This window comes from Peromyscus leucopus, chromosome 8a, assembly GCF_004664715.2.
Source record: "Peromyscus leucopus breed LL Stock chromosome 8a, UCI_PerLeu_2.1, whole genome shotgun sequence".
NCBI classification, from domain to species: Eukaryota; Metazoa; Chordata; class Mammalia; order Rodentia; family Cricetidae; genus Peromyscus; species Peromyscus leucopus.
In genome coordinates, this window is record NC_051085.1 from 26,575,601 (window position 1) to 26,600,211 (window position 24,611).

The following is a 24,611-nucleotide window of genomic DNA, read 5'->3' on the forward strand; positions in this document are numbered from 1 at the left end:
TCAGGCAGTGAGGGAAGACAGGAAAGAAATTCAGGCACAAATTTAAGAACACTGGTAACCTTTTGAGGGTGGTAATGTTGACCTTCAAGGGAGACTAGTTTTAACAGCTTCATGGATCATTTACTTGTTCTTTAAACATTTAATTGATTTCTCCTTTAGCTGAAAGAGCAACTTAATTTAAAACACATTTCTGTTGTGTTTTTTTCTCACCTGCTAGATGTCAACATTATAGGATATTAGAAAATGTACATAACTCTTCAGATCTCCAGCAGTAGAGGATGTTCAGTGTTGTGAGATTCAGCATTTTTGGAGAGCATGCAGTCTATCTCCCTCCAATGTGTCGATTTGGTGAACTGATTCATCACTAAGTATCAGAGTTTGAATCAATTAGCTTGAATGTTTTTATATTTTTAATCATGAAGCATTTGGGTCTAGTCGTGTGTGTGTGTGTGTGTGTGTGTGTGTGTGTGTGTGTGTGTGTGTGTATGTGTGTGTGTGTGTAGCATCAAATCAGTTTCTCATCTCAGTGTTTGCTATATTTCTCCAGTGACTGGAGTAGTTTATTGGCAGTCAGTTTGTAAAATGCTCTCTGGAGTTATCTAAAAGTAGAATTGTAGGATGGAAATACATTTCATCGACTTGCCTGTCAAAAAATGTAATTAACATGGGTGATATACTGTCTTCCAAAAGCAGATGAAAATTCCAAGGCTGACCTGAATCGAGAGTGCAGTGTGTACACAGACTGCCCTGAACTCTCTTCCACTGAGGCTCAGGTCCTCCATTTTCAGTTCTCTAGTCATTTTAGTCACATATACGTGTGTGTGTGTATGTGTTTGTGTGTGTGTGTGTGTGTGTGTGTGTGTGCTCATGTCTGCATTTCCACGTGGTATGTTCAAAACACACCACCCAATTTCAATAGTTTTTACAATTTTGATCTGATTGAGTTAATGCATGAGTAATATTTGTTTTATACAGGATACAGAAGGAACCATTAGAGTATTTGTAACTGTTCCCATAATTCAATATGTAGGTGTGTAGTTTATGGAACCCCTCTCACACTAACAAATTATTCCCCTTTTTTTTTTACTCTGTTTCAAAAAGGGCTAAAAGAATATTTCCATGTGAGTTCAAGCTGGTAGACTTCCACTCTGTGTGACTTTTAAGGAAGATAACTAGATTTCTCACATATCCAGAAACCGGCAGGCTATGGTCAGAGGTCAGCATGGTGCTCATCTATTATTGTGAGAACTCTCTTCTGGATTGTGTACTCTGGACTCCTGTCCTTGCTTGGTGCAGATAAAACTAGATTTCTAGCATATTTTTTTTTAATCAGGCCACTAATCCCTTTCAGGAGGATGCCACCTTTATGAGCTAATTACCTCCTAAAGGACTCACGACTGCCTATATCAACACCCCCAAATCAGATTTGGCAAATAAATTTGGGAGTGAACAATGGGAACTCTCCATCTATTGAATATATTCAGTTTATATGTGTTATAATATCTGTATTAGTTTGTACAAAGAGAAGTGGCAAATCAATAACCCTGTACATTTCTCATTTTGGAATGTGTTGCCCAATTCATGTTGGAGGTGTCTGTGCCATTTGGCTTTAGACTCATAGAAGTCAGACACGTGACCATACAAAGCTAGTCTCATTCTCAAGGGGTGTTTTCAATATTGGTGAACATTTTCAACCTAAAAACTGGAAAAATAGTTTACCAGTGCACTTTTAGTTAACAGTTACCTTATTATAAGACGATAGAATTTTATCAGTAGTTGATAATTCAGTTATATTTGTGTTTTTTCAATAATGTTGCCACACCTGTTTTGTTCAAATTTATTGTAAATTATTTGACTTTCTTTCCATTATGATTTGAAATCATTCTTAAAAGTACTAAAGACCTATTTCCTTTATTTGTGGTAGTGTTTTTTTTAATTTGAACCAACAGTTTATCTGTCCTTCAGTAGATTCTCTGCTTTTTTATGAGTAGTTGATACCTGCTGCCAGAGGAAGAGACATTTTCTTTTAGGGATATGATGGGTAGACCATGCTCCAGTGAAGGCCAGATATGCAAGAGTTAATGGGCACTGCACACTGTACTTGACGGACTTTAAAAAAAAATCTCTATATAAAATTGGGTGGGAAAGTGAATAGGGAAAGGTCTGAAAAGATTGAGAAGAGGAAGGAAATGTGATCAAAATGTATTATATGAAATTCTCAGAGAACTAAAAAAATAAAGAATAGAAAAAAATGAATTATCTGTTTTTTGAGGTAGTCTGGTGCAAGCACATCAGCTTTCTGTGCATTTGGGGAAGTTCTATTTATATACGGAAGATGCTCTGATCAAATCATATTTCTTCTGATGTCAATGTGCTAAATTATTTTTGTTAAAAAAGTCATCATTACATCCAGGTTTAATACAATTTCAGACAATCCATTTTTCTTATACTATGCAATAGCCTGTGTGAATTTTTGTCCTCTTGGTCTATCAATTACTAAAAAATAAATAAATCATAACAAAAGTAAATCTATTGAAATGTCTGAGAGCTAAGATTTATCTAGTTTCCATCAAAATTTATCATTTTTTGCCCTGTATATTATCTCTGAAATATATGTCCCCATTCGTCATAGAAAGATTTCAAGTTCAGAATTATTTTTAATCCATGACAGAGTCCTAGTTTTGTCAGATATGGCTAACATTTTTCTATCAAGTGTTCTTGTTTGTTTTTTTTTTACTATATAACAGATTCTTACATAATTTATAGCACATTAATTTTTAGAAAATATAGTTGATTTAATAGTTAATTTCTGGGAATGCTATGAGAAGCAAGATGATGAAAAGGCTTAGAAGAACAATTACAAATAAGTACAGCATGTAGTATCTGGAACATATAACAGATGAACAGCACTATAACCTGAACATCTATTGAGATGACCGTACATATCTCCACTACTTTGCTTCACTTGGATGTGTGAACAAGAGCCTGCAATTCCCATGTTGGGAGAAGCAGGAAGAAAACTAACCCTGTACATCATTTTCTGCTCCATGTAGATTCACATTTCTTTGATTAATGGGAGACCAAGTGCTGATGATCCTTCCCCTGAACTCCTGGATTTCACCTCTGCTCGCTATATTCGCCTGAGGTTTCAGCGGATCCGCACCTTGAACGCTGACTTGATGATGTTTGCTCACAAAGACCCCAGAGAAATCGATCCCATTGTCACAAGAAGAGTAAGTGTTGGGAATAGCACGGGAGCCTGAATGACACCATGCCCATCTTCTTAACAGCCGGTCAAGGATCGAGAGAGAAATTGGTCTGTGATTTGTAGGAACATTTACCATTAGAGACTTTAAAACACAGAACACTCTCCTTTGTTCAAATCCAAGTTCTGTGACTTATTAATTATGTGGAATTTATCAAGTCCTTTAACATTTTTCAACTTTAATTTCCTCTTTTGTAAAATGAAGATCATAATATCTTGTTCATAATCTTCTTAAAACATTACATTAGATTCTTCTGTCACTTTATGGGATCTGTATTTTTACAATTGGCTCTGAGCTGTTACTTGTTGAAGTACAGGGGATTTGAAACACTTTTGGCCAAAACACACATGAAGAAATGCGTTTTTATATATTTATCATACACATAGCTGGTGTTCTAGTGGAAACCACATTCTAATTCAGTAGGTAGAGAGCAGGACTGAGATTTCACTATTCTAGAAATTTCCAGAGATATCAATATTGTTGGTCCAAAGACCAGGTTATCTTATCAAATATTCTGGCCCCATTAATGATTATAAACCACAAAATTAAAAAAAAAAGCCATTCCATGGGGAAAATGATTCTACAAAATGCTTTTTTTCTTTGCGAATAAAATTAACAAAAGCAAACAAAAATCTAAATCGTCTTTTCAACAGATCTTTGACAATCAAAACTAACTGTGTATTTTTCTTCAGTACCAAACACACTGAAATTTCTGAGGTTGTTATGAGAAGGATGATCAGCCCAGTTTGCTGTTCCTAATTTTGATTCTGCCCAATTCCTCCCTATGTACCCCATGCTCTAATCATGAATCTGTATAGTGCCTGTCCCCACACAACCAAGCCATTACAATAGTTCCAATTCAGTTTTGAATCCTAAGGCACAGTCATGCTAACAAAGTGATTGCTGTACTGTATCCTTGAATGTATAAGGGAGCAGTAGAGTGATAGGATGAAATTGAACCTGAGGAGAGAACAGTAGATCTAGACTATGAAGACCAGACCACTGCCACCACTGGACCTACTTATGACACAGTGAGCTGAGGGTCACAATTCCTCATCACTCTTCACCTGTTTTTTTCTACTCATTGCTTAGCCTACCCAAGCTTACCCTCTCCATCATCACAGACTAACTACCAAGTTTTAATTATCTCCACACAACATATGGTAGATGTTCTAGTGCCTTTTATTTTCCAAACCTGAAGCAAATTTTACTTTGTATTATATTTCACCAGATTGTCAATTGCCTTATGCAGAAGCAATCATTATTTCTTAACATTGTTTGGAATCTTCACAGATTGAAAAAAAATCACCTTTAATTTTATTTCTAACATGAAGAAGTCTGAACAATATTGTTGTGAAATTTATTCTTATTTGACAAGTACATCAGGGGGCATCCATGAAAAAATACTGTTCTTTTTTAATCATCTTTTGCAGGGTTGGGTGGGGGTTGTGTTACATATTTATCATGTACAATTGCATTGTATATGAGCCTTTGAGTCAGTATATGAATATGTTTTCTGAAAGTGTTCAAGTTTAATGAACACTACATGCAAATTTAAACATATAAAAACAGAATATTGCATCTCATCTCAGCTCTTCATACTCAAAAGCAAAGCAGTATGTGCTTACACTTAAAATAAATTTATTCATTTTAAGAGCATCTACAATAATACTGCACCAGCCTCTTGAGTAATTATCTCCATTTGTATCTATATCATTAAGTGATGAAGTTAAGTAAGGAGAGTTTTTTTTTTCTTTTAAGTTACCTACATTTCTCAACATGTTCCACTAGTTCCAAGTCTCAGTATAACAAATAACCTAAGATAGGAAAAATATCTTGCAAGACACTATATGTATATAACTAAAACAAAAGAAGAAGGGTAGAAAGAAAAAGAAATACATAGAATAATAAATGATTTTTAGTCAGGAAGCTCAGATATATGTTCATTTTATTCTTACTGAAGCTGACAATTTTTCTTGTATATAGTTGTAATAAGAGAGCTTTCTTCCACTGAGAGGGTTATTTGGATACTAAATGATAATGTGAAAAAAACTCTAGTGATTATAAAATGTTATTCACATTAATTAAAATTTCAATTTAGTCCAGCTCTATAATTATGAATAGTATTTTAAAAATAGCTGGTAGTTTAAAATGACTATGACTGTAGCTTTGTGTTAATTTCAGATAGGAAAGCAGTTGTAAGAACATTTTAACATAACAAAAAGCAAGTTTTCTGCACGTCAAAATTTCACTTTACCATTTTTTTTCCTTTGAAATTTCTTGTGAATCTGGATAAAAATTATATTGTTACCACCACAGTTTCCCTTAAAGGTATTGTTACATTTCAAATTTATCAAGTAAAAGAGGACATCCTGATTCACAAATACTGTTTCTCATGATCACAACTAAGAGGTTGTTTTATGAGAAGCTGTGTGAAACAACTTTATGAAGAATTACTGTTCTTAGACTCAAGGTCAAACCTCCTCTGGCAGCGGGTACTCCAGCCTGTTCATCGTAATGTCCATGGGGAAAAAATCCCCAAGGTAGGCATGGAACATAAATTGAAGGCCTTCTTTTTGGGGGCTATGAGTGCAAAGCTAGGAGTTACCTCAGGAAGAACAAGAATGCATCTAGGGAAGTCCAAAGGCAAAGGTGAAGTTTGAACTGACTGCCCTGCCCCCTCTTCCTGCTCTTCCTGTTCTCTACTTTCAGCAATGCTGACATTTCTTTCTGGCTTTTTTTTTCTTTTTTCTTTTCAGTATTACTATTCAGTCAAGGATATTTCGGTTGGCGGGATGTGCATCTGTTATGGTCATGCCCGGGCTTGTCCACTTGATCCGGCAACAAATGTATGTATATTTATAGAATGCTTAGGCAAAACGAAATGCCACACTGTAAAACACTTCAAGAGAGGCTTTACTGAAAGGAAATGCTGTGAATGGGTGTCAGGTCCCCACTTAAATGCTTTAACGGGAAGCCTTGCCAGGGTGAAATGGAGCTGGCAGTTAAGATGATAGACTTTGAATCCAACCGTCACTGCATCAGAAAACAGATTAGTTTTCTTTTCCCATAAAGGTTCCAAAGTGGTATCTGTTTTGAAGCCTCTCTAGCTATGACAGCCTGCTGCGTGATTTAGCTTTGTGAGGATGCTTGCCATCAATCTACCTGTCCAGTCCTTTAAAATTTTTTAATCAAAAAGAAAAAAAAAAAAAGATCATGCAAAGAAATAAAAATTGTGCATGGAGGTGAGCGGATAAGTGTCCCCGTGACAGGAAGCTGATGTGGGGGGAGGGACGATCAGAAATCAGGTGGAAGAGAGTATTGGAGTGTTGAAACTGCCAAGGGAGAACAGGCTTGAGAGCTTTTGTGTAGAACTTTTCATTAACGACAATGAATGCATTGGGTGAACACAGCCTCAAGAAGACGAACGAGCATGTGTTTTTCTCCTGTCATAAACAAACTGGTGAAATTCAAAATCAGCTGTGCAGCCTATGGAAGAGATATATTGAATTGCGAAAATAAGTGGGTGTCTGTAAGGCTGTGCTGGTTTATTTATTTATGTATTTAAAACTTTTTGCATTTACTAAAACTCTACTACAGGTAACATTACACCCAAAGCTCGTTTTCTGATGAATGATTTGTATGATGTCACCTCTCAGAGAGATGGGAGAACCTGCCTGATTTTTCTGGACTAGTTTGAGTGTAGCTTGCTCTGTGTTATCTAATGGGGTCACTGATGAACAGTGTTTCCCTAGGATTGAGGGCCCCAAAAGCAGCCTTGGAAAGGCTGTGAATGGAGACTAGAACACAGGGCACAGAGACAAAAGTCATGGTAACAGAAATTCTAAACTCCTGCTCTTCCTAAGAACCTGGATTCACAGCAGGGATTAACTTCCTATTTTGTCTCTTCTGAAACTTTTAACAGGGCTTTGAAGTAAGACTTATGTTAGGCATGTGCCCCAGGAAAGAGAGTCTCAATCAACTGGAGAATCAGAATTCAGTCTTCAATTGGGCCTCTTTACTCTCTTCAGAACCTAAACCCAGTGATGCCAGCTACAGCAGGGACCAACCACGCTGGTGCAGAGCATTTTTAGTCCCCCCAGAATGGCCACTGTGTCCTACACGTGCTGACCCCAGTTTTACATTTTAGTGCACAGTCCAGACGTTTCTCCTTTTCTACACACACCTTTCAGAGACAGCTCCTCCCCTGCAGTTCTGTGTATCACTCAAAATCTGCTTCTCTCCCTCTGTGGCTAGAAATCACGCTGCGAGTGTGAGCATAACACGTGTGGGGAGAGCTGTGACAGGTGCTGCCCGGGATTCCATCAGAAGCCCTGGAGAGCTGGGACTTTCCTCACCAAGACTGAGTGTGAAGGTATGTTCCTGACCTAAGAGGACAACCCTGTCATTCTACTTGGCTAGGGACACAGAGGACAGCACTGTGAAGCAATGTTGGTTAGGCATTCTCATAGCCCTATTATTTTTTGTTTTAGCCAAGACCATAGTTAGTAAATCCATCAACCAAGTGCCTTACTACCTCAGTTTTCTTGGATTTTTATTTTACATTTCTAAATATTTACCAAATGCTATTAATTTATCATAAATATAAAGATTATAGGAAACACAGAAGAAAATACTATATACTTTTTGTCATCAGGAAGAACTCAGTACTTGTAGCATAAGACACCAACACAAACATACAAAAATATGGAGACACATAAAGACACATAACCACATGCAAAACATACAAAAAACAGACAACAATCACAAACACAAAGTAAAATCAAATATGCAAACAGACATACATGCAAACATGAAAACATACAAAAATCCATGTACAAACACACATATAATATACAATAAACAAACACGCACACAAAACATAAACAGTAACACAGGAATACAAAGAAACATAAAAACACAAAGATACACAACTATTAACTAATACATATAAAATCACACACAAAGACACAGACACAAAAATATTCAAATTCACACATAGTCAGGAACACAAAAAGAAACACACAAACATACAAGCCCATACTGACAATATAAAAACACAAATAAACAGACACATATGCACATAAATAGAAATGGAAATGAACAGTAAGTGAAACCTAAAGTCTACAGAGATGTCTTCTAAACCCAGATACTTGTAGAATCTCTATTAACTCTCTTGGTCCAGATAATCACTTACAACACCCCCCCCACAACCCAATAGCCTTTAACACCCATCACCTAATACGAGAGTCCAGTCAAAGGTGAGAGATTATCATCATGCTAAAACCAGGCTACCAGAGAATGAAAGGATTCATTAATCACACATAGGATACACAATGCTGATGAGCAGTGGCCAGAAAAGATAGTGAAATGTGACAAGGAGGTCAAGACATGAAGCCCTGTGGAAACAAATATCACTCTTTAGTTGACATTTAAAATTGCATGAATTTATGGTATCCTGTATGTTAGTTATATATACACTTTGCATACTGTTCAAATCTTAAATCATTATATCTTAGTGGTAAAACTAGGCAAAGCACTTTCCTCTGTGAAGTAGGCAGTATATTATAATTTTGTACAGTGCTTTGCAATACTGTAAATGGGACAACAGAAACTACTTCTATTTAACTGCAAGTTAGTACACAGTGACCAACCTTTGCCCATCTCACCCTCCCACCCCTCTTGCCCATTCCTGTTAATCAACATTCTACTTTCAAATTTAATGAGCTCATACTCATTAGATTAAACATATATGTGAGGTCATGCTCTGTTTGTCTTTTGGTGTCTGGTTTATTACATTTGACATAATCCTACTCAGTTCCATTCATTTGATCACAGCAGGAATATTTTATCCTTTGTCTTAATAGTATTCCATTATGCACATATTCCACATTTATTTTCCTCAGTAGATAGACATTGTGGGAAAGCAGTCCAAGAATGGAGTCATGTGAGGATTCTGAGTGCTTGTAAGAAACAAGATGAGAGTCTTGTGACCTTAGTATCTTCAAAACACAGAATTGTTCTTGGAATGTGTTTTCATGATCCTCCCCAGGTGTAGTGGATAGGAGTGAGTCGACTTCACCTGTTGTTATTCATGTACCACTATGGAAAAAACATGCTTTTGCCAAGTTCAGTTTGTCCCTGTGAACACCTTATTTACATGACTCTTCTTAACCCTCAGTGTATAAAATGTCTGATGGCTCTGAATAAAGTTGGCTATTGCATGAGACTTTAGTCCCCCTCATTTTTAGACCCTACTCTCTCAGGTTCATGATGCCAACTAGAGCAGTCAATACTCATTAGCTGGATTCCATATATTGACTACTCTGAAGAGTGCTTTGGCAAATGTGGAAGGTGAAATATGGCTTTGTAATACTGATTATCAGCAGTCAAATGCTTTTAATTAGATTCTCTGTAGCAATACCATTATATAGTTACTTATAATAAAGTGGCATCTGTGGTGATTATTAGCACAAATTATGCTATAACATTTGATGGACAATGAACACCAAGAGAAAGTGAAAGAAATGAAAAATAGTGAATGATATGTCAACAAGAGTTCATACTTCTAATGATTACCTTAGACATAAAATGAATGCCTTTTTTTTCTCCTGAGGGAAATGACGAAAAAGCCTTCTGGCTGATTTTAGATACTAATTTGGTCAAGCAGTCCACCCTAGTAACCTGAATCCTAGATATATTATTTATTTATTTTTATTTTATATGTATTGGTGTTTATTGCATGCATGTATGTCTGTGTGTTAGATCCTGGAGTTGTAGATAGTTGTGAGCTTCCATGTGGGTGCTGGGAATTGAACTGAATCCTCTGGAGGAGCAGTCAGTGCTCATAACCTCTGATCCACTTCTCTAGCTTCTGTGACCTGAATTCTAGAGAATTCTGTTTCTGTAGTTTTTCTTAGGGTAAGAAAAGGTCTTAACACACACTTCTGTAGAACTGTAGACTCAAACTTGCAGGGAGCCAAATTCAGCTGAATTCAATATTAATATTTTAGTGAGCAAGCCTAAAGCATATATTTTAAGTTCAAAAAGTATGTAAAGTCTCCAATGCAGGCTTGCTATCAAGCAAGAAATACAAGTGTTAACTATAAACAAATTTAACTTATGTTTATTGTGGCTCATATGTTGGACATGGTAAGACTTTAAAACAATTGAATAAAATACTCTCCAATCATAAACACACTCCTTTTGATGTTTTTGGTGCTACACATGTTATCTTTATTTTGAGTACTTTTGATAGGTGTCTACCTGTTTTTATTATTAGTGGACCAGGTAGAGGCTTAGCCACAACTGAACGCTCGGACATGACTGTATGTCCAATCTTTGTTTTCAGCTCTTCTCAGCCATCCCTGATCTAACAGGATCCATTCATTCTTAGGTAATTTTAAAATGTTAGGGATCGTAAGTCTTTTCTTCTTTTTGTAAGATAGAGGGGTAAGTACACTTCCATACTGGAAAGAACAAAGATTTTCAAAGCCCAGAAATTAATGATGAGTATCTTAATTATAAGTTAGTTAAGTACCACACAATTGGTAATGTATCCATTTCTAAAGGTAAACAGAAAATGTCTCCTTTCCAACTCTCTATATAAAAGATAATCACTTTCTAATTAATTTGGATTTAATTTAGATTTTCATTGATTTAGTTTATTTAAATCAAGGTGTATTTCTGAGTAGTGACAAATTTTCATTCTGTTACTAAGACTTTATTTAAAGCACATGTCAAGGATTTTCTGTGGAGTGGAAAGTTGCTGATGACAGAGTAGAAAATGGCTCGCTGAGAGCAGACACCATCCTTGTCCTCTGAAGTCATCCACCTAGAGCTGGGCACAGTGCCATTGATGTTGATAGACAGATAGAGGGTTCTGGTTGCAGGGAATATGAGAACTGCCACTCAAGCATCAAACATTAGCCCACAGTTTACATACTCAGCAGCATCCATTCTAAATATTGGGTAGATAATTCTGTATTGCATTACACACTTCAATCTACACTGACAGCTGAAATTTCCACTGTTTCTTACAATATATATTTAAAAGCGGATATTTAAATATTTGTCTTTTTCTAGACCCTCAAAGTCATTTATAATGCATAGACACATGTTTATTCCTGAGTTTTCCCTAAAATAAAGCTTAAAACTCTAAAAATATAATGAAACTAATATATTCTAAATCTAAAGTCAGCAGGTTGGAGAAGGCTTTTTCAACAACCATGACAAGGAGGTATCAATCTTACTATATTAGGAGATCTTACATGTCAGTAAGAAAAACAATAATGCTGTCATGCAAAAACCAAAATGGGTGTGTGTCCTTTGGAAAAAAAAATGGCATTCACAATTCAGACAGAAGAGAATAACCCTTAAAATGAGGACACACCAATTAAGACAATGGAAATACAGTGTATGTATCCATCCTCCTAACAAATACTTGAATGCTTGATATACCTAATAATGGTATTAATAGAATGATAAGATACAATATTGGTGAGGTTATGGGGAGATGACTTTCATCATGTCTATAGGGTAGAGAGTCATCTAACATAACCTTTTTGGAATAGCCACTTTTCAATCTATTAAAATTCAAGTTGACATACATGTAGTTTAAAATAGAAATTACACTTGCAATAATTTAATCCAAAGGTGGTATCATATATACACAGAGGCCATATTCTAAAATCTTTGCGTTATTTTAATTGCTATTACTAATATATTTCTTGAAGCATGTCTCTCCAGAATTCTTTTAAGTATTTTGCATTTACAAAACAAATGAAATAAATAAGTCATAAAATGGCAGTTAAATATTCCTCAGTCTCTCAACCTAACACAAGAAAGAGTTTAGCTTCATAGACCAGGTCCTACCCCTCAGCCTTATCCACTGAGCCCAGTATATGTACACTGTTGCTTAAGGAGAAACCTCCTGACAATTTATAACTATGCATCAACAAGATATTGACTTATACCTACTCTCTAGTAGTATTCTGTGTAGCCTTAGGTGATACCCATGCTGATATGGAAAGGCAATTATTGTAAGGCCAGGCAACTCAGCAGAGTATATACATACATAAAACAGCTGTGTACATACATGCACACTCGTGTGTGGGTGTGCATGTACATGTACGTGTGTGTGTGCGTGCGTGCGCTCGCGTGTGTGTGTGTGTGTGTGTGTGTGTGTGTGTGTGTGTGTGTGTACATGCGTCTGCCCTCTGGTACACAAAAACAAATCAATGAAAGAACAGATAACCAAATCTATGGGAGGAAGGAGACTTTACAAATATCTTTCCCTGATTCTCACTCTCATAAAAATCCCATATATATTTCAAAGCTTTACCCAGTCTTTTCTGGGAAAAGTAATTTTTTCCCCAACTGTCTTGAATTCCTATAATGCAACATGAAAAAGATAAAGAGGGTGAAGAGCAGGACAAATCAATTGAACTTATCTAAAAGGCATTATGGTAATGGTGTTGCATGCATCATCTCATTTGATGCTTTTAAACATCCCTATCTGCTAATGACTATTGACTGTCTTATGCTTTACATGGAAACTGAGTCCCAGTGAAAGGAGGACATTACTTATATCACATCACTGGTAGTCAAGGGTAAGGGCATCCAACTCAAACTACCTTGGGCTCTCATTCTGTCCTGATTTTTTGGTACCTACCACACATCTGCCTCATTGACTGCAAAGGATGTGAGAGGACTATACCAGTAGTTTGAAATGCAGATTCCTGAGTTTCACTCGAGAGTAGTGTCCAATACCAAAAACTGCGCCTTGTATGTGATTGCCCCTGTCTCTGACTTGGTTTAGTGATGTATGAAGAGGGTATTATTGTAATTGAAATCAATAGTAACAAATATAAAATGACTAGCAGAGAATCTAGCCTATTGAAAAGTTTTGTTTGTTATTAATGATGAAAAATGGGACTAATTAACTCCTCCCTCTCTATTTTACCCACAGAATGTAGTACAGAGGGTCACACATGGACATTATTCATCGTAGATTACAAAGATTACATGATTGTTAATCATTCAGTGCTTTGTTTGACAATTTATCTGTCATAAGAGTGTAGACTGAACTATATGAAACTGTAGTTAGATTCGAAAAACCAGTGAACTATTGGCATTTCTCTACTCTGTTGAACTTATAGACTTTAATTATTTCAAATTCTGTTACAAGAATGAATTATTGACATATATGTAATAAGTATAAATGCTTTTCAGGACTTGTGTGTCTATACTATATGGATAGTAAAATGTTTTTAAATATATTTAAAACATGATGTTAGTATTTGCTGTTTTTTATTTTGACTGTAGCATGCAATTGTCATGGAAAAGCTGAAGAGTGCTATTATGATGAAAATGTTGCCAGAAGAAATCTAAGCTTAAATATACATGGAAAGTATATTGGAGGGGGTGTGTGCATCAACTGCACGCAAAACACAGCTGGGATAAACTGTGAGACATGTATTGATGGATTCTTCAGACCAAAAGGGGTAAGGCATACTTTTCTTTCATAAAGCTACATTTTTGATTTTTCATAAGAGTTATGTACCCCAAACTAACTTTAATAGCATCTCTAAAATATTGTGCTTCATCCTTTAAAATATGACCGAGTACTTTTCTTACCTGAAAGTGTGCTATACCTCTTTAAGGATGTGGTATGCAATGTCATAACCATTCCAGAAAAGTCTCTTTGACTTCCTCAAATTGGGTTACATCCCTGCAAAACTGTCTTCTGATCTTAGAAAATTAATTGTTTACTTTTCAGTAAACATTCAACAACAACAATAAAAACTAGAATCATACAGTACTTGTTCATTTGTGTCTTTATTTCTTCCATCATAAAATTTGAAGATTTATTATCAATGTTATGTGCACCAATAATTGTTCACTTAAAAGAACTACTAATATTCCTTTACATGAACATATGAAATAACTCAATCAATTCTCCCATTGATGGGTATTCAGGTGATTTTCAGATTTTGATTAGCTCCTACAAACAAGTCTACATATGCCATGTTATGATCTTGTTTTAATTTATCTTCTGGAAATACTTAAAAATAAAATGGCTATTTCATAAGACAAGTATGTATTAAAATTTATAAGAAATTTCTACATTGTTATCAAATTATCAATGACATTTACATGTTTACCAAAAATGTTTAATGTCTATGAGTTCCATGTCTCCACTGATATTTGTGGTTGACAATCCTTTTTGATCTTAGTCATTCTGATGGTTTGAAACTATCTCATTGTATATTTCAGTTTGATCTCAAGTGCCTGTTGGCCATTTGTGTATCTTCTATCATGAAGCATCTGTTCATGTAAAGATACTATTCTTTTTCAATTTAGAAATTTTTAATTTTTAATTTTTAAACAATATCTTGAGCAAATTTTTATATTTGGTGGGAAATAATGATTTAGACTTACATCTAGTTATTTGGGAATCATATGATGTGGCCATACAATGTGGATCAAGTTGTAAGCCATGTTCTATGTCCACTAACATCAATATGCTTTGAGTCAAACAGTGCAGGTTCACCCACTTTATACTGCATTTGGAACAAGGCTCTCTCTTCAGTAGTTTATTTGCATTTCCATAAAAAATTTAAAATTATTTCTTTTGCTTTCTGAGATTATAATTATATAATTTTCTACTTCCTGTTTTTTCCTCTAAACTCTATGTGTGGGTTTTTAAAATTCATGGCCCCTTTTATCATTAATTGTGTGCATGTGTGTGTGTGTGTGTGTGTGTGTGTGTGTGTGTGTGTGTGTGTGTGTATGTGTGTGTCTGGTCTGTATAATGTTACTTGTATGTATATGTTTTCAGACTGGTCAAGAGAACACCAGTTTGTTACTCAAAAATTTTACAATCAATGTCTCAAATAAAGATAGTATTGCTTGCTACTTGTTTAGAATCTATGTCTAAATAGGGAGAGAAGGAATATCATGTTAATGTTGAGTCATTTATGAGCATATCATGTCTCTATATATTTTTCAAAATAATCCATAACAGTAATTTTGGAATAGAGGTCTTACAAACCCTTGATTAAACTGAAATGAGCCTTTTGTTTATATTGTGTCTAAAGTTATAAATTAAACTAAACAGTACTAAACAGTAAAACTTTTTTCCAGATTCTTGCATTTTATTATTAACAAAAAATTTAATTCTAAATTTATCATTTGTACTCATTGAAAATTTATTTGTTGGTTCTAGTAATCTTATGGCATTCTTTAGAATTGCACACTTAGATTCTTGTCTACAAATAACATCAGACTTACTCTTTACTTTGAAATATTTATGCTGATGTTAAATAGAATTGCTGAGAGCTGACATTTTTATTTTGTTCTCACTTTAAATATAAACATAATAATTCACTATTGAGCCTGATGTGAGTTATGGGATTTTTATGGGTGCCTTTTATCAGATTCAGCAACTTCTTTGCTCTTCCCAGGTAGCTGAGCATTTTTATTATAAAAAATTCTGAAGCATTTTTCAAATGCTTTTCTGCATCTATTAAAACAAATATGTGTTTTCACTTTGCGTGTTAATATGGTTAGCTTGTATTCATTTGCAGAGCATGGAAACAATTTTGTATTTGTGTATTAAGTCTGGTTTATTTATAAAATACTGTAATTTTCATGTATGAGATGATTTTATTTAGTCAAGGATTTTTGTTTTGCTGAATGAGGGATTTGGGACTTTAATTTTGTGTTTTTACAATATCTTTGTCAGTCATTTGTAGCATGGTTTACCAGCCTCAAACAAAAGAACTAGAAAATGCTTCCTTTACCTCAGATTTAAAAAAAATCGTTTACATATGATTGAAATTAAATCTCTTCCAAACATTTAATACATTTCAGACTAGATTTTCCCAGTGAGTCACCCGAGCTATACATTTATTCCTGTTCATGGGTGCTTGGAATGAAATTTGATATTAATTAATTTTTAAAATTAGATATGTGGCTAAACCTAATAGGTTTTGCATTTTTATTTTTTTGTGTGTGTGTGGCAGAGTCTCACAATGTAGCTGTTATCAAATTGAAATCTCCTAGCCAGACGTGTGTATGTTGAAATTATAGACTAGTCTTCATGGATCATTCTGATGCATCTTATTTTTCAGAGTATTTTTTTCTTCTAAGCAGTGAAACTTTTAGCATGAGGGCTTTGTTTGTGTGTTGACCATCCCCCATCCCTTTTTAAAGCCTCGATCATTTGACAAGTAAGGTACCATTGTCTGCTGGATTTCATCAGTCCTTATGAAAGCACACCTAGCATTTGTTTCTTGTTCCTACTATGTGTAAACCTTGTTAATTCATTATCTGATAGAAAGATTTGATTGATTGTATTTGAGCCAGAGTTTTACTAAATAGTTAAGGATAGTTTGAAACTCACTTTGCAGTCCAGACTGGCTTCAAATCCATTTCTCTCTCTAGCTTCAGTCTCCAGAGTTCTGGCGTTTGGGGCTTGTCCCAATGCCACTGCCTTCTATAGAGACCTCTTTAGATTGCTTCTCAGCAATTATTCTAAATATTGGAAAACGTCCCTACCTATCAATCAGATTAAGTGCATGATTTGTCTATGTTCTACAAGCAAATAACTATTTTTACATTTGTGATAAGAAAGGAAGGAAGAGAAAAGACACAGGGTAGAAGGGTGCTAAACAGACAGAAACCGACATCATGCAGCATCATGCACGTTACCACTCGTCACTTTACACAAAATAGTCTCCAACCTCAGCACACAGCAGTGTGTCATCTGGTTTCTTCTGTGCTTATCTTACATGGTTCATTGAGCTTCTCATAGCAATTGACTTTGATTTTGATCCACATTGAGTGTATTTTAGGGTATTAATTTTGTTGTTTTGTTGAGACAGGGTTTCATATAGCCCAACCAGTGCCTAAACTCGTAGCTGAGGCTGCCTGTGATACTCCACTCCTGCCTCTACCTCTCAAATGCCAAGATCTCCATACCTGATGGGCCATTATCACATTAACACTATTATTTGATCTAGGTTCTCTTTCTCCTTTCTGGGACTACATACCTGGGTGTCAGGTTGCTTAATTGTTCCCAGCAGGTTGCTGAGGCCGTACTCACTTTTAATTTCTTTTCTATTTTTCAAATTGAATATCTGACATCTGTCATTGGGTGGATTACTCACCTCATACACGCACAACTGCTAATTGTAATCTGAAATCAAGCATATCCAGTGAATTTGAAAAATTGAGATTTTTGCTTTTTTGGCTGTCTGGAGTTTGGCTTTTGTCCCCGCCCCCCCCTTATACTTTTTGTTTCTCAGCTGAAATACTTAATGCATCACTCATGAACATCATTCTTTGAGTTCTTTGACACATCCACAGTTCCTGTATTGGCTTGCTTGTATGTTAATTTCAATCTGGGTTTCCTTGGGGTCCACTTTTATTGACTTTTCTTTCTTAAATGATTACTGCATTTTCTTGTTTCTTCTCACGCTTCCAAACACACATTCTGACAGTGCTTTTGGGGTGATAAAGTGCAAACCTCCTGGATCCCATTTTCTTCCTCTGAAGATTTTGAATGTGTCCTAAGTAAAGTAAACTTGCTGATGCATAGAATGGTGGAGGAGAGCATTTGCTGCTTGAGAGACATCTGATGGAAAGCTCATGGAGCTTAACTTACATTTCTAAGTTTATTTAAACCCTGTTTACTTGGTGCAAAGCACTGAAAACTCTCTTCAAGCTTCTCTTTTTCATTTTAGTTCTTTCCATCTTTCCATTTTCTTGGCTTCTCCTGAATGACTTTTTTTTTTTTTTTAATGTAGCATGGATCAGTTAAGCTGTGGGGGGATGTTAGTATACAGATGTGGATACCCATCCCTCCACAGACCTCTCTTTAGCAGATTTTTCTTTCTGTTCTTCAAACATCAATTTGGATTTTAAAATAATCAAAATAATAATAATAATAAATATAAAAATTAATGTTTGAAATAAATGTGATGGGTTGTAACATTTGATCCTAGAGGCTCTTTAGGTATGTCTATTTTTTATGACTTTTTTTTAATCAGTATTTTATAAATCTTTTGGTCCCATAAGCTTGTTTAAGGTAGAGAACATGGCTCATGTCTGTGTTAGGGACAGTACTATAGCTCCATGAGGACATGATTAAAAGTTTCTCAAACAAACAATGGTTTTTAAACTATTGTGAACTTGAGATCTATTTAATTAGATATATAATAAAGTCTAGTTTTTACATCATAATTTACATTAGCAAAAAAATTCCTCCTTAAAAATAAAACTAGGTATAGATACTTATTGAAGATGTAGTCTACCGGAAAAAAATATATATATTCCTGAATATTCATTTCCTGGGAAACCAGTTTATGGTTTTTGTTTTCCACCAGGTCATCTGGAAAACAAATGTGTGTGCAGTATTGTGAGCAGTTTAGATTTGTTTAATTAAAATATCAATAGTCAATGCTACTTGTGACTGACTCTAAGCATTGACTGTGTGCCAGAGATCTCGTGAGATACCTTCCATGCCATCCTTCTTCGTTTCCTCTTTAGAACATCTTTGAAGCAATTGTTATTGCCCTGGTACCAACATGAAGGGTCAGGGCTGCACATGCCCCTCTGGGATGTGAGCTCAACTTCTGCTTACCGAGTCTGACAGTTTCTTCCCAGGTTATGCAGCCTCCTAGAACCAGGTTTCTAACTTAAATATTTAACTGTGCCTCTTTTGAGCAGCAAATATAAATTTTTATCTAAATAACTATGCTATGGTCAGTATGAAAGTTCTTGAAAAGTAAATTAGGAAGGGAATTGATGATGCTGATTTTAAACCACATCATATTAAAACATATAATAAGCAGGCATGTTAAATTATGGAATATATATTTGAGTATCCCAACCAAATATCATCATTTCATTATGATAATAATGCAGTGGTTATAAAATATGTTCCTTTAAGTATACACTTTATCTGTGGTTTCCTTTATACAAGCTTTAAAAAAGCCAGGAAGAAATGAAATACAGAAAAATCTTATTGATTATTGAATCTAAATAACAATTACCTACAGATTAATGATGTCAGACCCTTTGCTTTGTGTATTCACTGAGAAAAATTTCGATTTTAGAAGTCCACCAATCTGTGTCAAAGATTCTTATAATTCTTATCAAAATAATTTGTTATGTATTTTTTTAAACTAATTGGTCCCAAATTGTTTGCAATGAAGCTGAAAATACTGGAATTTTTATTACACTTGATTGAAACAATTTCAATTCTTTTCTTTTCAGGTGTCACCAAATTATCCAAGACCATGCCAGCCATGTCACTGTGATCCCGTTGGCTCCTTAAGTGAAGTCTGTGTCAAGGATGAGAAATATGCCCGACGAGGTGAGGCACAGTAGAGGACTGCTGCTCTGATGAAAAGATGAGAGGACGCCAAACATTCTTCTTTTCAGAGAATTTCGCAGTAATTCCATTTCCATCGTCAGGATTCTGACATCTAACAGTGTGCCTTCTAGGAGGCTATTTTTATTCACCATAATAATTTGTTTTGTGCTGAACTATGCTGTTTGAAAAGAAAAAAAGATCATCTGCTCTGATGTATGTGTACAGTAACATGGCACTTTATTGCGGACATAAATTCTGAGAAATTTGTCATAAGCAGTTTAGTTGTAGAAATGTCATAGGGTGTATTATACAAAGCATGATGTCATCAGGCAGTATAATCTTATGGGACCACTCTCCTCTATGTGTCCTTGAGAAAAATGATTTTATATGACAATTACGTGTGTGTGTGTGTGTGTGTGTGTGTGCGCGCGCGCACACGCGCTGGGGGAGGAAGGACATAGAAAAGAGAGAAAGTGTTTATGCATAAAGTATACATATTATGTATAAAATTTTTCTTCTCCTGTAGCTGGAAGTTTTCTCTGGTCCCTGAGGTCAGGATGAATCTCTCTCTCCTCTGTCCTGCAGTCACTTGAGCCCAAGTAAACACACAGAGACTTATATTACTTACAAACTGTATGACCTAATGGCTCAGGCTTCTTGCTACCTAGCTCCTATAACGACTCATTTTTATTAATCTACAAGTTGCCACATGGCCATGGCTTACCAGTGCTTTTACATCTTGCTTCTCCTGGCAGCAGCTGGCGTCTCCTATGCCTCTGCTTTCCTCTTCCTCTCTCTCCAGTTGGAATGTGCCGCCTAACCATATTCTACATCACTATTGGCCAAACAGCTTTATTTATCAACCAGTCAGAGCAACACATTCACAACACACAGAAAGACATCCCACAGCATTGTCATGTTCCTTAGATTGTTCTGTAACTTCCACTGGGTTCAGTGTAAACTGCATTGTCTCAATGACAGCATTCATTGAGAGATTTGTGTGCAGCATTGGGCAGCAAATAGAAATCACATTGTGAGATGTAGATGATGCCAAGTGTATACAAAGGACTACAGATGGTGGTACTATGAGTTGCAACCAAATACTTTGAGGAGTAAAATTCACGATAAACTCTCAACATCAAGGAATCAAATGGCAAAATAATAAAATTAATATTTGGGAGCTAATGACAGGGCATTTGCCCTGGAGAATTTGAGTAGCAACTTTAAAGTAGCAAATAATGAAGACTGTGTGCATTTTTGCCCTGATACCCTTAAAGTTAAATCTTGCCATCATGATTTTTTTTGCTTTTTTAAGGACAAGTCAATCACAATTATCAATAATATTAAGTCACCCACCAAAATTAGTACATTATTCAAAAATTGGTTAGAAATAGAAAAATTAGAAAAATAAATACACAATGTAGTGGTAGTTTAGAAGCAAGAATAATGAAATTCTATGAAGAGAAAAACTTTAATATTGCCCCTCCTTTTTTGTTTCATATTTTACCTTTCATTGGATCCTCAATGGGAACTGAAGGTGTTGACAGTTGTGAGCTGCCATGTGGGTCATGGGTATTGAACCTGAGTCCTCTGGAAGAACAGCAAGTGCTCTCAACCACCGAGCCATCTCTTCAGCTCCTATAATCAGTAGTTTTGAAGCAAAAATCTAACAAAAATTACTTTATTACATCTTTATCAATGTAAACTAAATGTTTAGGTATTAAATCTATTATATTTCATGTCCATAATTAGTATTTATGTGTCAGTTTTACTTTTCTGCATGCTTTCCTGACATATACATATGTTCTTTGTGTTTACTATTTCCAGTCATTTTTCACGACTCCTGTGCACATTATGCAAACACTCTTAATACTAATAGCGTGTATTCTTGGTTTATTTGTGTTCAATATTCCTTTTGTTCAGTGATAGGATTTCTTATCATGAAGTATTCTTGCATTTCATTATTCTTTGTCTTTTTCTGATGGTGATCACATTTTATTGATTTGCTCTTATTTTGAAGGCCTATTTCTAGTATTCATTCATTCAACAGCTTTTTTCCCTATCTTTATCATCAAAGGCAAGAACAACAGATTGCAGTCCTCACATCATTCCTGAAGAGAGACTAAAGGTGTTCTTGTGGATATATTATCTTGAACATTTCTCTGTCAAAAGAAAGGGGAATTACAACAGCTCTCATACCCCTCTTCCATGTCCTAAATCTGTTCCTATGAATGCCTTCAGTCTTTTCTTTTTGAAAATTTAAAAATATTTTATTAATTTGTTGAGAATTTCACACACTATATTTTCAACATATTCACCCCACTACTCCAATTCTACCCCCATTCAGCCTTTTCTTTACCATTGCTGTGGGTGTCGCTACATCACAGTAGCAATGCTAACTTGTTAAGTAGTCCATCTTTCTTCCCAAGGATGTCCTCATCTGTTATGATGTGCTGGGGCAAGCTGGATTATGAGTTGCCAGACATGCACACGACACAGCCTATTCTTCCCAGTGTTGTGCCATAAGTTTTAAACTTTATGGAAAGTACCCCTTGACCATTTTGTTGTTGCTACTGTTACATTCTGTAGCCTTCGCACACAGAAGTTGTAGTTTGATAGATGGTTCATCTTTCATCTTTCTGTCCTTCATTTTTCTTAAATTTCGCATATATATGGTATGTGTGCAGATACAAGTGTGTAGGTACATACATGGGCGTGGTTTCTGGGCATATGTGTAGGCAGTTAAAGGTTAGCATAGGCTGTCTTTCTTTACAGCTGTCTACCTTGTTTTTCAAGACAGGGTCTTTCATGAAACCCAGAGTTCATCCATTTGACTACACTGGCTGGCCAACCAGCTCCAGAGATCTGCCTATTTCTGCAAGTCTTAATCCTACTTACCAGTGTCTACTGTCCCACTCAGCTTCTCTGTGGGTGCCAGGAATCGAAATCCAGATCCTTATGCTCCCGCACTTCATTGACTGAAACATCTCTCCAGTCTTTAAACTTTATTTTTCAGACTTTTAGATCTATTTATTTCATTTTATGTGTATGGATGTTTTGCCTGCATGTAGCAAGTATATGTACTATTTGAGTGCTTGATACCAGCACAGGCCAGAAATGCTTCCTGGATCCCCTGAAACTGGAGGTGATTTTGAGTCAGCATGTTGATGCTTCAAACCAAACCTGGGTCCTCTGTAAGAGCAACACGTGCTCTTAACTGCTGTACCATCTCCCCAGCCCCTCTGGCATCTTTATTTAGGCTCCAGATCCTTTATTATTAGCTTTACTGATGTACACAAGAAAAGAAGGCCATTTAAACCAACTTGAGCAAAGCTCATATGAACTAGGAGACTAAAGCAGAATGCAAAGGACCTGTATGGGTCTGCACCAGATCCTTTGTATGTATATTATGGCTTTCAGTTTAGTGGTTTTATAGGATTCCTGGGTGTGAGAAAAAGTATGTTTCTGATTCTTTTTTTTTTTTTTTTTTTTTTTTTTTTTTTTTTGGTTTTTTCGAGACAGGGTTTCTCTGTGTAGCTTTGCGCCTTTCCTGGAGCTCACTTGGTAGCCCAGGCTGGCCTCGAACTAACAGAGATCCACCTGCCTCTGCCTCCCGAGTGCTGGCATTAAAGGCGTGCACCACCACCACCTGGCTGTGTTTCTGATTCTTGTGTCTTCTCCTGGGGCTCTTTTCCTTCTGTTTATTTGTCTTGTCGAACTTCGATGTGATAGTTTCTGTTTTATTATGTTATATTTTTAAAATGAATGAAAACCTAGCCACTAGGATAAAGGTTAACAATTGAGCTGTCCTGTATACCCACTGAAGGAAGGAAAATCAGTTTTCTCCAACAGAGTAACACTGGGTACATCAACCATTCCAGGACAAGGCCTCATGTTCAGGAGTAACTGACCAGTAGTATATAATGAACTTCACAGTTTTTGTTTGTACTTTTATTGGTTACAGTTTGCTGTGTGTGTGTGTGTGTGTGTGTGTGTGGTGGGGGGTGTTTTTTGGGAGGTGTTGTATTTTGTTTTCTAGGTTTTGCTGTTGTATTGGTTTTGTTTGTTGTTCTTGTTGAGAAAGAACTTAAAGTTGAATGAGTAGGGAGGGAGAGAAGATCTGGAAGGACTTAGGGGAAGGGAAGAATAGGAACAATGTATACTTAAATTTAAATTGTTTTAAATAATAAAAATTTTAAAAAAAACTAATTTAGTGATCAGAATCCAACTTCAAAGTTACTACAATTCAAACCTCAAGAACTAACTTGTGTTTCCTTTGAAAGTGCTGATATGTATGTAATGCTTCTTCCCTCAGGTTTAATGCCTGGATCCTGTCACTGCAAATCTGGCTTTGGAGGCATGAGCTGTGATCGGTGTGTCAGGGGCTACAGTGGCTACCCAGACTGCCAACCCTGTAACTGCAGTGGCTTAGGGAGCACAAATGAGGACCCTTGTGTTGGGCCCTGTAGCTGTAAGGTACGTTGTTTAATCCAGCCGTATCCCACTGTTGAGACAGGATTCATCTCCCCTTGGCTTCTCTGTTATGTCTGCTGCCATTCGGCATGTAAAGCTTCTCCTGTGCATATGACTGTCTGTTATGGGCATACTGATCCTGTAAGTGTCATTAAATGCTGACCAGATTCACTTGCCACACCTGCATTTATATAAATTCTGCAAATACATAGACCCCCTTAGTGGTCTATGCCATTTTATAACAAATGATCTTTCTCCCATTGCACAAAAATGTATGCATCACTTGAAAAAGTAGTTGTTTCAAATTAAAAAATATATACTCTTAGAGCCACTTCAGAAAATAGTTCTGTCAAGGATTTAATTCTGGATTAAAAAAATAATAATCCCGTGAGATTTGAGTGGAGATAGGTCTTAAAATCCTCTCCATACTTAAATTCTATTTAATTACCAAAGTGTAAGAAGACCTAGTGGAATTGATTAAAGATTCT

At 35.8% G+C, this 24,611-nt stretch overlaps 1 protein-coding gene across 8 annotated transcripts in view; it reads left to right on the forward strand.

The window, feature by feature from the left end:
- Nucleotides 1-24,611, forward strand: part of Lama2 (laminin subunit alpha 2) — a 573,571-nt gene that overhangs the window by 220,279 nt on the left and 328,681 nt on the right. For all 8 annotated transcript variants that reach the window (XM_028877376.1, XM_028877370.2, XM_028877371.2 and 5 more), the window contains exons 5-10: nt 3,054-3,233; nt 6,026-6,115; nt 7,524-7,641; nt 13,593-13,771; nt 19,551-19,650; nt 23,966-24,126. In XM_028877376.1, coding sequence (XP_028733209.1) covers nt 3,054-3,233; nt 6,026-6,115; nt 7,524-7,641; nt 13,593-13,771; nt 19,551-19,650; nt 23,966-24,126 — 828 coding nt within the window. The remainder of the gene's footprint in view (nt 1-3,053; nt 3,234-6,025; nt 6,116-7,523; nt 7,642-13,592; nt 13,772-19,550; nt 19,651-23,965; nt 24,127-24,611) is intronic.